The 13276-nt window shown below is 35.4% G+C and overlaps 1 protein-coding gene across 26 annotated transcripts in view; it reads right to left on the minus strand.

Annotated features, from left to right (window-relative positions):
* LOC106879981 (uncharacterized) overlaps positions 1–13276 on the minus strand; it is a 153277-nt gene that overhangs the window by 32654 nt on the left and 107347 nt on the right. For 16 of the 26 annotated variants that reach the window (XR_016241967.1, XR_016241965.1, XR_016241966.1 and 13 more), the window contains 7 exons: positions 10044–10085; positions 5957–6016; positions 5672–5713; positions 4142–4201; positions 2103–2162; positions 1853–1894; positions 136–195 (listed from right to left, as the gene is read on the minus strand). Coding sequence is in view for 23 of the 26 variants with exons in the window: in XM_089352686.1 (XP_089208812.1) it covers positions 136–195; positions 1853–1894; positions 2103–2162; positions 4142–4201; positions 5672–5713; positions 5957–6016; positions 10044–10085 (366 nt within the window). In the remaining 3 variants the exon portion in view is untranslated. The remainder of the gene's footprint in view (positions 1–135; positions 196–1852; positions 1895–2102; positions 2163–4141; positions 4202–5671; positions 5714–5956; positions 6017–10043; positions 10086–13276) is intronic. The other 10 variants (XM_089352704.1, XM_089352706.1, XM_089352701.1 and 7 more) reach the window with 5 other exon arrangements.

Below are 13276 nucleotides of genomic sequence, written 5' to 3' on the forward strand. Positions count from 1 at the left end.
ACACTCTCACACACATATATGTATGTAGAAATATGTTAACAGACTAAAAGAGAATATACATTTTATGATTGTTGGTTTTCCTTTAAGATCATTTCAAAGATCATGTTATATACTAACAATATTGATTGTATTTACCTGGGTGTTTCATAGGTAAATATCTGGGCTCACTATCTTCAGCATCTTGCTCTCTCATAGCTTTAAAAATGAAATATAAGTGGGCATCTTTATTGTTTGGAGAAAATGTTTTAAATATATTGATATTGCACAGAAGGTAACAAGTCAACTTCAGGACTTACTATATATACTTTTTTAAGCCTAGTACTTTATCTATCAGTCTCTCACCTCAATGGGTTATGATCTCAGAATGTACTGACACTAATTTTTATTCTATCAATGTTTAGTACAGTATTGAACTGATTCCATCATTTCAATATTTAATTGATAATTAAAATGATGATGTAGCCATTCACAAATACATTTATAGAAATTAGATTCTTTCTAAGGTTTTTTTCTTGCTAGAATAAACCACAAGCAGGAGTAACTTTGGATATTCAACAACTAAAGCTGATCACATTCACCATTGCATATTTGTTTAATATCTTGTCTCATGTGTAGGCAAGCATCTATTCTATTCAATATTAGTCATATAATTATTTTATTTGTATAAATAAAGCAATGATTTTGTTACAACATTTCGTACCTGATATGCCAGAGGTAAAACAGCATCAAAGTAGATATAATGATTATTCAAACAATGAATTTATGGATGATTAATGGATTGGATAGGTGCTGATAAATGGCAAAAGCTCCTGAAATATGGCATATAATCCATTGCCCTTTTTCTATATTCAATTCTAGTGTTTGTTTACATCTGGCATCTCAGATACAAAATGTCATGGTTGTAATTCCTACAGAAAAACGGTAGAGATGACCTTAACACTTGATTTAAGAGCACAGCTAACTCAGTAGTACATGATATTGACTTATAAAATGGTTTAATATACTTTGTACTGTAATGTGTTTGGCTAACGAAATATCTTGTCTCTGCAAGTCATTAATTGTTTTTTAAGATAATTTATGAAATCATGCTGTCTACTAACAATATTTATATTACTTAGCCATTTCTTTTATATATAAATACTCATGCTTGCTAACATCAGCATGCTGCGTTTTCACAGCTACAAGAAATTATATAAAAATGGGCATATTTATTGTTTTGAGAGGATGATTTAAATTTTTGATGTTGCAAAGAAAGAAGTCAAAAAAAAAATTCTATAGTTTATATATAATCATACAAAGGCACAGGCATTACTGTGTGATAAGGCTCTGGTTCAGTCCAATTCCATTTTCTTGTATAACTTCAGGCCAACCAAAACCTCATGAGTGGGATTTGGCAGAAAGAAACTGAAAGAAGCCTGTTGCATGAACATATGTATATCATCAACATCATCGTCATTTAATGTCCGCCTTCCATACTGGCATGGGTCAGACAATTTGACAAGCGCAGATCAGGCAGAAGACTGCACCAGAATTCTATAAGTCATTTGGCAGGAATTTTACAGCTGGAATCCCTTCTTAACACCAACCACTCAGCAGATTGGACTTATTGCTTTTTACGTGGCACAAGCACAGGTGAGGTCACTTTGCCAAGGTTTTTATATATCAAGAGAGTTTTGCAGTTTGGCATAAGAAACATATATTTGTTGAAGGCTGCAATGCAATGACTGTAATAAGCAAATGATAAAAGGCATACATTAAGCTGTCTATACTACTAATGAAACAATGAACCATGATATTTGTGAGCTCTTACTTCAGTACATGTAATTTTTTAATTGATTGCTTATGCACTTACCTTCAGGTTTCCTTGGAACAGTGTCATAAACATGATCTATGTCTGTAACAAATTAATGCAACAATTTAAGTCATGGCTATACATTACATTTAGGTCATGTTAGTATTCTTATGATATTGCCATAATAAACACTAATGAGATTGACTCAAACACACAGACTAAAAGAGAATATACATTTCATGATTGTTGGTTTTTCTTTAAGATCACTTCAAAGATCATGCTATGTACTAACAATATTGATTGTATTTACCTGGGTGTTTCATAGGTAAATATCTGGGCTCACTATCTTCAGCATCTTGCTCTCTGTTAGCTTCAAAAATGAAATATAAGTGGGCATCTTTATTGTTTGGGGAGAATGTTTTAAATATATTGATATTGCACGGAACGTAACAAGTCAACTTCAGGACTTACTTTATATACTTTTCTAAGCCTAGTACTTTATCTATCAGTCTCTCACCTCAATGGGCTTTGATCTCAGAATGTACAGTATTGTATTGATTCCGTCACTTCAATATTTAATTGATAATTAGAAATGATGATGTAGCCATTCACAAATACATTTATAGAAATTAGATTCTTTCTCAGTGTTCTTTCTTGCTAGAGTAATCCACAAGCAGGAGTAACTTTGGATACTCAACAACTAAAGCTGATCAAATTCACCATTGCATATCTTTTTAATACTTTGTGTCTATGGAAAGCGGACGTTAAACGATGATGATGATTATGATGATGATGTGTAGGCAAGCATCTATTGTATTCAATATTAGTCATATAATTATTCTATTTGTATAAATAAAGCAATGATTTTGTTACAACATTTCGTACCTGATATGCCAGAGGTAAACCAGCAACAAAGTAGATATAGTGATTATTCAAACAATGAATTTATGGATGATTAATGGGTTGGATAGGTGCTGATAAATGGCAAAAGCTCCTGAAATATGGCATATACTCCATTGCCCTTTTTCTATATTCAATTTTAGTGTTTGTTTACATCTGGCATCTCAGATACAAAATGTCATGGCTGTAATTCCTACAGAAAAACAGTAGAGATGACCTTAACACTTGATTTAAGAGCACAGCTAACTCAGTAGTACATGATATTGACTTATAAAATGGTTTAATATACTTTGTACTGTAATGTGTTTGGCTAACGAAATATCTTGTCTCTGCAAGTCATTAATTTTTTTTAAGATAATTTATGAAATCATGCTGTCTACTAGCAATATTTATATTACTTAGCCATTTCTTTTATATATAAATACTCATGCTTACTAACATCAGCATGCTGCGTTTTCCCAGCTACAAGAAATTATATAAAAATGGGCATATTTATTGTTTTGAGAGAATGATTTAAAATTTTTGATGTTGCCTAGAAAGAAGCCAAAAAAATAAATTCTATAGTTTATATATAATCATACATAGTCACAGGTATTACTGTGTGATAAGGCTCTGGTTCAGTCCAATTCCATTTTCTTGTATAACTTCAGGCCAACCAAAACCTCATGAGTGGGATTTGGCAGAAAGAAACTGAAAGATGCCTGTTACATGAACATATATATATCATCAACATCATCATCGTCGTCGTCATTTAATGTCCACCTTCAATACTGGCATGGGTCAGACAGTTTGACAAGCACAGATCAGGCAGAAGACTGTACCAGAATTCTATAAGTCATTTGGCAGATATTTTACAGCTGGAATCCCTTCTTAACACCAACCACTCAGTGGAGTGGACTTATTGCTTTTTACGTCTCACAAGCACAGGTGAGGTCACTTTGGCAAGGATTTACATATCAAGAGGGCTTTGCAGTCTGGCATAAGAAACCAATATTTGTTCAAGGTGAGGCATTAGCATGGCTGCAATGCAATGACTGTAATAAGTAAATGATAAAAGGTATACATTAAGCTGTCTATACTACTCAATGAAACAATGAACCATGATATTTGTGAGCTCTTACTCCAGTGCATGTAATTTTTTCATTGATTGCTTATGCACTTATCTTCAGGTTCCCTTGAAACACTGTCATAAACATCATCTATGTCAGTAAGAAATTAATGCAAGAATTTAAGTCATGGCTATAAATTACATTTAGGTCATGTTAGTATTCTTATGATATTGCCATAATAAATACTAATGAGATAGACTCAAACACGCTCTCACACACATATATGTATGTAGAAATTTGTTAACAGACTAAAAGAGAATATACATTTCATGATTGTTGGTTTTCCTTTAAGATCATTTCAAAGATCATGCTATGTACTAACAATATTGATTGTACTTACCTGGGTGTTTCATAGGTAAATATCTGGGCTCACTATCTTCAGCATCTTGCTCTCTGTTATCTTCAAAAATGACATATAAGTGGGCATCTTTATTGTTTGGGGGGAATGTTTTAAATATATTGATATTGCACAGAAAGTAACAAGTCAACTTCAGGACTTACTTTATATACTTTTTTAAGCCTAGTACTTTATCTATCAGTCTCTCACCTCAATGGGTTATGATCTCAGAATGTACTGACGCTAATTTTTATTCCATCAATGTTTAGTACGTATTGTACTGATTCCATCACTTCAACATTTAATTGATAATTAAAAATGATTATGTAGCCATTCACAAATACATTTATTGAAATTAGGTTCTTTCTCAGGTTTCTTTCTTGCTAAAGTAATCCACAAGCTAGAGTACCTTTGGATACTCAACAACTAAAGCTGATCACATTCACCATTGCATATCTGTTTAATATCTTGTGTTTCGTGTGTAGGCAAGCATCTATTGTATTCAATATTAGTGATATAATTATTTAGTTTATTTGTATAAATGAAGCAGTGATTTTGTTACAACATTTCGTACCTGATATGCCAGATATAAACCAACAACAAAGTAGATATAGTGATTATTCAAACAATGAATTTATGGATGATTAATGGGTTGGATAGGTGCTGATAAAAGGGCAAAAGCTCCTGAAATATGGCATATACTACATTCTCCTTTTTCTATATTCAATTCCAGTGTTTGTTTACATCTGGCATCTCAGATACAAAATGTCATAACAAAATCAATATTGGCTATAATTCCTACAGAAAAACGGTAGAGATGACCTGAACACATGATTTAAGAGCACAGATAACTCAGTAGTACATGATATTGACTTATAAAATGGTTTAATATACTTTGTACTGTAATGTGTTTGGCTAACGAAATACCTTGTCTCTACAAGTCATTAATTTTTTTAAAGATAATTTATAAAATCATGCTGTGCACTAACAATATTTATATTAATTAGCCATTTCTTTTATATATAAATATTCATGCTCACTAACTTCAGCATGCTACGCTTTTACAGCTACAAGAAATTATATAAAAATGGGCATATTTATTGTTTTGAGAGGTTGATTTAAATTTTTGATGTTGCATAGAAAGAAGCCAAAAAAAATAAATTCTATAGTTTATATATAAACATACATAGGCACAGGTATTACTATGTGATAAGCAGCTTGCTTCCCAAACCGTCCAACCCATGCTAGCATCGAAAGCAGACGTTAAACAATGAAAAAATATATATATATATATATATATGTATATATATACACACACACACAATCATACATACATACATACAGATAGACAGACAGATAGATAGATAGATATATGAGAGCATATATATCTTTGTGTTCGTCCACTGCCATCACCACTTGACAATGAGTGTTGGTTTGTTTACATGAAGAGAGCTTAGCAGCCTGGCATAAGAAACCAATATTTAAATATAAAAAATAATATGTAATTAATTTATGGATTGCTTATGTACTTACCATCAGGTTTCCTTGAAACATTGACATAAACATCATCTATGTCTGTAAGAAATTAATGCAAAAATTTAAGTCATGGCTATAAATTACATTTATATCATGTTAGTATTCTTATGATATTGCCATAATAAACACTAATGTGATAAACTCAAACACACTCTCACACGCATACATGTATATAGAAATATGTTAACAGACAAAAAGAGAGTATACTTTCATGATCATTGGTTTTTCTTTAAGATCGTTTTTAAGAACATACTATGTACTTACAATAATGATTGTACTTACCTGGGTGTTTCAGAAATAAATATCTGGGCTCACTATCTTCAGCATGTTGCTCTCTCTTAGCTTTAAAAATGAAATAAAAGTGGGCACTTTAAATATATTGATATTGCACAGAAAGTAACAAGTCAACTCCGGGACTTAAGTTATATGTTTTTTAAGCCTAGTACTTTTACTATCAGTATCTTTTGTTGAACTGCTCCAGTATGGATATGTAAACACACCAACATCAGTTGTCAAGCAGTGATGGGGTCAGAAACACACACATACACTCACACACACACACACACACACACACACACAAACACAAACACACACACACACACACACACACAACGGGCTTCTTTTAGTTTGCATCTTACATATCCACTTACAAGACTTTGGTCAGCCTGAGGCTACAGTAGAAGAATCTTGCCCAAGGTGCCATGCAGTAGTAGGGAAACAAGCTTCTTACCATACCGTTATGCCACACTTATGAGTATAATTTTAACATACTCAGAGTTATATTTGTGTACATGCATACACATGTTATTAAACTGTATATTTTACACAAAGAAAGAATCTGCTAAAACTTTTGCTAATTTCCCCAGGACTGATTCCAGCAACAGGACTCGAAAATGAATCTAAAACAAACAAGTATTAACACTAATGGTAGTCCTCCAGTATAGTCACAACTTCTGACTGAACTTAAAATAAAATGCAAGGTTGAACTTGTGCATTAAAGAGTGTAATTTTAGTAAAGGATTGCTTATATGCTTACTTAGAACATTAACATAAGCATCATCCATGTCTTTAAGAAAATAAAATAATGAATATAATACATGGCTATAAATGATATTTGCAATATATTGGGCGGGCTGTGCAGAATACACATGATAGACTCAAGCACGCACGCATACACATGCACACACACACACACACACACACACACACATGTACACACACACACACACACACACACCACACCACACATACACACCACACACACACATACACACATATATTCATATCAATATAAACACATATACCAGGTACTAGTTTTAATTTCTGATTCTCTGATAAGAAAAGTTTTTATTCTCTAATGAGAAATTTTAATGTACAAGATATTTATTGCTTAATCAATATTATAATAATTCTGCTTGTCATTGCATTACTTAGCCCATTGGTAACACTCTCATGTGATTAGAGAAAAAGAAGGAGAAAGAAAAGCGGGGGGGAGAGAAAAAGAGGGAGGGAGAGAGAAGCATCCATGTCATAAGGTAGAGGGAATGTAATTGTAATGCTTTCACATGATTTGTTGAAGTAAAAGAGAGGAAAAAGGAAAAAGAGAGAGAAAAGGAAGATAAGGCAAAGAGTGAGACAGGAAGAGGAGAAAAAGAAAAAGGAGAGAAAAGCGTCCATGACATGAGATGGAGAACGTAATATTTATTATGTGGTTAAAAGATTTAGTTGAAGCTTGAGGAGGAGAGTTAAAATTATAATTTTAGTAGAGAGGTAATGTTCGAATGGTGAGGTTAAAGAAAGGTATCATAGGTACAAGATATTTTTCTCGTTTGTTTATAGGGAAAATGGAAAAATAAGAGTGAATATTTATTTTAGGAGTGCTGTGTATTAAGTCTATAAAATTGTGCATCAAGTATATAAAGTGTATATATATATATATATAATGCATTAAGTAATCATCATATTCCAATTTCTTTCATTTTTCAATGAATAGTAGGATGTGTGACTATCTTTCCATACAGACATAACACAGGCTACGCTTTCAGGTCTTTTGGATAAAGTTTCCAGAAATAGCCCAATAGGGTTACTATTAATTCCATGAAATATTCACAGGTCCCATTAATATTACTGAAACTGGATTACGCAGATCATGTCTTGTTTCACCATTTTTCCCATTTTTAATTCTTCTCAAATTACAAATTACTAATAAATTCTATTAAAACTATTTTTAATACCATCAATGTTAACAATCAACTGACTAATCAATGTACTAACTTATATCAGGAGAGAGTTCTGTACTGGTGGATAATGGCACACTTGGAATTACTGATCCTTAAAAGTTAGAGGGACTCAAGTGCTACAATTGAATGCTCTTAGATATGAAGATTCCATGAAAATGAGAGTCTTTTCAGTATTGACCCAATGAAAGGAACAGTTGTTTTAGTGAACAGATGTCATGGGCAAATCAATTAAGGTTACGATGGTAGGGAAAGCCTTCATAACGAAGAGCCCACATGAAAGTTTTTGGTAAATTTGAGAAGTCTGCTACAAAGATATTGAGCATGTTTTGGCAAGCTTACAGCAATGAGGCAATGGGTCAGAGACAATATTTGAAGTGGCACAGGCACTTCAAAAGCAGAAGAATGTCCCTGGATGATAATAAGTGAGCTGGGTGACCTGCCACAAGTGTCACACCTGGAAATGGGGAGAAAATTCATGAGCTTGCACATGAGGACTGTCAGTGGACAATCAATGGTGTTTGAAGTGTTTGAGGGAAGACATTTAGTGAAAGCGGCTAGATTATGGCTGGGAAATAACAGTTTACTCAAAGTAGAAGCCTTCTCACACATATGCTTGCATGTCTAGATATGCTCATATATACTTAAATAATAAGCTTCTGGAAAGTTTTACAGATTTTTACAGTTCCAGTGATGGCTTGAATCTGTAGTTTTGAAATCAGTATTCTCCTTTCTAGTTTTGAGAAGCCTAATTTCTCGAGATTGGTATTTAGGCAGGCTGTTACATATCTCTCTTTGAAGCTTAGGACAAAGTCTGCCTTCTTTGTCTATTTCCGGCTGCCCCCCCCCCTCTCAGGCTTTCATTAGTTTAGTTTATTCCATGTGTTTGGCTGTTTAATGACACTCAAGAATATGCACAGCGAAGCTAAGAATCTCTCTTGTTTTTAATCACCTCATTCATTCAAATTCATCTATTCTCTAAAATAATTCTTTCTTGTTTGTTCTAACCCTATAATGACTAACCTTGTTACTTGGCTACATGTATATACATGTTTCATACTTTTCCCTAAAATAACTCTTTCTCGTTTGCTCTAACCCTTAAAATGTCCTTTCATAAACTGTAAACATCTATATTAACTCATCAAATAACTTCCATATTTGCAATTTCTTCCTCTAAAATAATAATCCCTTCCCTTGTTTATTGATTACATATATATGTACTCTGTACCATTCACTAAAGTAATTTCTTTCTTTCCTGTCTGTATCTCTCTTATCTCTTGTTGCAATGGATGTGTAATGCCAGTGTGCATACACAACAGAATGTAAGCACCCTGAGAGAAAAGTTGGGCATAAGAAGCATCATATGTGGTTTGCAAGAGAGGCAACTGTACTGGTATGGTCATGCATGACATATGAATGAGGACAGCTGTGTGAGGAAGTGCCACTCCCTAACTATGGAAAGAACCTGTGGAAGGGGTAGACCCAGGAAGCCATGGGAGGAGGTGGTGAAGCATGACGTTCAAACATTGGGCCTCACAGAGGCAATGACAGAAGACCAAAACCTTTGGAGATATGCTGTGTTTGAGAAGACCTGGCAACTAAAGTGAGATTGCAGCCACGCATGTCCGGCTCTGTTAAGAATACCCCTGATGCATTGGGTGATATGATATGCTTGAGAAGACCTATTAAGTCAAGTAAAACCAATATTGTAGCTGTGGTCATTGCCCCCTAACTGGCTCCCATACTGGTGGTACATAAAAAACACCATCTGAATGTGGCCGATGCCAGTACCCCCCAACTGGCTCTTGTGTCGGTAGCACATAAAAAGCACTATCTGAACATGATCAATGCCAGGCCTGCCTGACTGACTCCTGTGCTGGTGGCATGCAACAAGCACTCACTACACTCTCAGAGTGGTTGGCATTAGGAAGGGCATCCAGCTGTAGAAACATGGCCACGTGAGATTGGAGCCTGGTGTAGCCACTGGCTCTCCAGACCTCAGTCAAACCGTCCAACCCATACCAGCATGGAAAACGAATGTTAAACAATGATGATGATGATGATAAATATATCAATTATATATATAATTCAGAAATGAAATGCTATTTGCTAATGGCATTAATTATACTTACACTTTGGCTTGGATGAAATAGTAGCACCTGCACTTTCAGCATCTTTAAAAAAGAAAATGAAAAATGATTTATTGCTTGTATGTGCACTGCATGGTATCTGAAATGAATTATTTCTAGGATGTATCGAAAAATATTTATGATATTATAGGTTTAATTGAGCTATACACAAAAAATTAACGGAGACCTAGAATGTGTTTGGAAAGATTTATTTAGTTGAACACATGAGGGCAACAGCTGCCAGTCAACTCCTGCTTTGTAGAAGACCACTTAACTGGAAGTCAACTTCACCACAGACCGGCTCCCTAGCTAACCCTCAGCAAAGTTCCTGCCTACAGTTCATATGTCATAAATCCTTGGGCAGTGCCCTACATATAGCTACTCCCCACAGAACTGTTGACTGTCATTGGAACTAGGAATGCGTTTTAACTGCCCTGCCCATGTGTGTCGTTACTTGGCTCTTTGGTGTCTGTTCCTTGCCAAGGATTCGTGTGATTTACCTGGGGTGGCCCCTGTTTGGTGGTTGAGCTTACTTGGAAAGGATTGTCAATATTGAAATAGGCCAGTTTCAACCTATCTATGGAAACAATGTCTTGTCGTCTGCTAATTAGGAGTTGGAATAATTTGTCTTCTGGACATATGACTTCATATGGGCTATCATAACCAAGTGGCCTAGCATATAAAAAAAATCTGAAAATTCAGAAAAAATTATCTGGGTCTCCCTATGCAAGTCTTATTTCATGAAGACAATTCGTATATAGTTCTGCAAATTATATTGATTCTAGAATGGCTGTGCTGATGAGAACACGGATGTTGTTACATAAGTAAAACGTTAATGTTCGAAACTGCAGTACACAACTAATTCTTTATTCTGTATATTTCTCATTTTGTCCTGTTCTGGTGTTTTGCGAAATTTTTTCTGGAGAACATTATTTTTCTTTGTGGTTGGGTCGTTGATGACCTCTTTCTAGCATATTGGATGTCCACCTAGTGGTCATCCCTTATACACGTGTAATACAATTTTTTTCTGAATTTTCAAATTTTTTTATATGCTAGGCCACTTGGTTTTAAATTGAATTAATATTCAATTTATCACCCTATCTATCTATATATATATATATATATATATATATATATATATATGTATGTGTGTGTGTGTGTGTGTGTATGTATATATATATATATATATATATATATATATATATATATATGTATGTGTGTGTGTGTGTGTGTGTATGTATATATATATATATATATATATATATATATATATATATATATATATATATATGTATGTGTGTGTGTGTGTGTGTGTATGTATATATATATATATATATATATATATATATATACACTGTTGTTGTTGGTGTTGGCACCCCGTCGCTTACGACATTGAGGGTTCCAGTTGATACGATCAACGAAACAGCCTGCTCGTGAAATTAACGTGCAAGTGGCTGAGCACTCCACAGACAAGTGTACCCTTAACGTAGTTCTCGAGGATATTCAGCGTGAGACAGTGTGACAAGGCTGACACTTTGAATTACAGGCACAACAAAAAAAGGAAGTAAGAGTGAGAGAAAGTTGTGGTGAAAGTGTACAGCAGGGTTCGCCACCATCCCCAGCCAGAGCCTCGTGCAGCTTAAGGTATCTTCGCTCAATAAACACTCACAACGCCCGGTCTGGGAATCGAAACCGCGATTCTATAACCGCGAGTCCGCTGCCCTAACCACTGGGCCATTGCGCCTCCACTATATATATAAATATGTATATATATGTGTGTGTGTGTGTGTGTGTGTGTGTGTGTGTGTGTGTATGTGTGTGTATATATATGTATATATATGTGTGCATATATATATAAATATGTATATATATAGATGTATATATATATATATATATGTGTATATATATATATATATATCCTGCATATCACAGGATACTGACTGGGAGAGCAATACCTGTCATCGCCATAGATGGAAATAGCAGGTTAAGGAGGGGATCGACACTTTTGAAAGAGCACGTATCCAACATGAAGAACTTAAGCGAGCTGCGCGAAAGCGCACGGCTCGTATAGTGAATGGGGAAAGCTTGGTCTGCAATGTTTGCAGTCGTGTATGCTTGTCAAGAGCAGGGCTCATTAGCCACTAACGGAGCCACAAATGCAAATTATAAGTTAGTCGTAGAGAGCACAATGTTCCTGAAGGTCGCAATGGTCTTCCCCGGTCATGAGTAGACGCCCATCATATATATATATATATATATATATATATATATATATATATATATATATATATATATATATATGCATCATCATCATCATCGTCGTCGTCGTTTAATGTCCGCTTTCCATGCTAGCATGGGTTGGACGGTTTGACTGAGGATTGGTGGACCAGGAGGCGACACGTGGCTCCAATCTGATTTGGCAGAGTTTCTACAGCTGGATGCCCTTCCTAACGCCAACCACTCCGGGAGTGAAGTGGGTGCTTTTACATGCCACCGGCACGAGAGCCAGTCAGGCGAGTACTGGCAACGGCCACGCTCGAAATGGTGTATTTTACGTGCCACCTGCACAGGGCCAGTCCAGAGGCACTGGCAACGATCTCGCTCGGACGTCTTATTGGCAAAGGCCACGCTCGAAATGGTGTATTACGTGTCACCTGCACAGGAGCCAGTCCATCAGCACTATATATATATATGTATAGGAAGTTAGTTTTTGTATGTAGTAGATGTTCAGGAGCTATAAACACTGTAAATGTGCAGAAAACCACTTCTACCACATTCCAGGGAGAGAAACTAGACGTAGTTGATAGCTTCCGCTATCTAGGTGACCAAGTCAGTAGTGGGGGAGGGTGCACTGAAAGTGTAGCTGCTAGAATAAGAATAGCCTAGGCAAAGTTCAGAGAGCTCTTACCTCTGCTGGTGACAAAGGGTCTCTCACTCAGAGTAAAAGGCAGACTGTATGACGCATGTGTACGAACAGCCATGCTTCATGGCAGTGAAACATGGGCTGTGACTGCTGAGGACATGCGTAGGCTCGCAAGGAATGAAGCCAGTATGCTCCGATGGATGTGTAATGTCAGTGTGCATACTAGACAGAGTATTAGTACCTTGAGAGAAAAGTTGAACTTACGAAGCATCAGTTGTGGTGTGTAAGAGAGACGATTGTGCTGGTATGGTTATGTAGCGAGAATGGATGAGGATAGCTGTGTGAAAAAGTGCCACACCCTAGCAGTTGAGGG

The sequence above is a fragment of the Octopus bimaculoides genome, chromosome 5 (assembly GCF_046866305.1).
Source record: "Octopus bimaculoides isolate indiv1 chromosome 5, ASM4686630v1, whole genome shotgun sequence".
Lineage (NCBI taxonomy): Eukaryota > Metazoa > Mollusca > Cephalopoda > Octopoda > Octopodidae > Octopus > Octopus bimaculoides.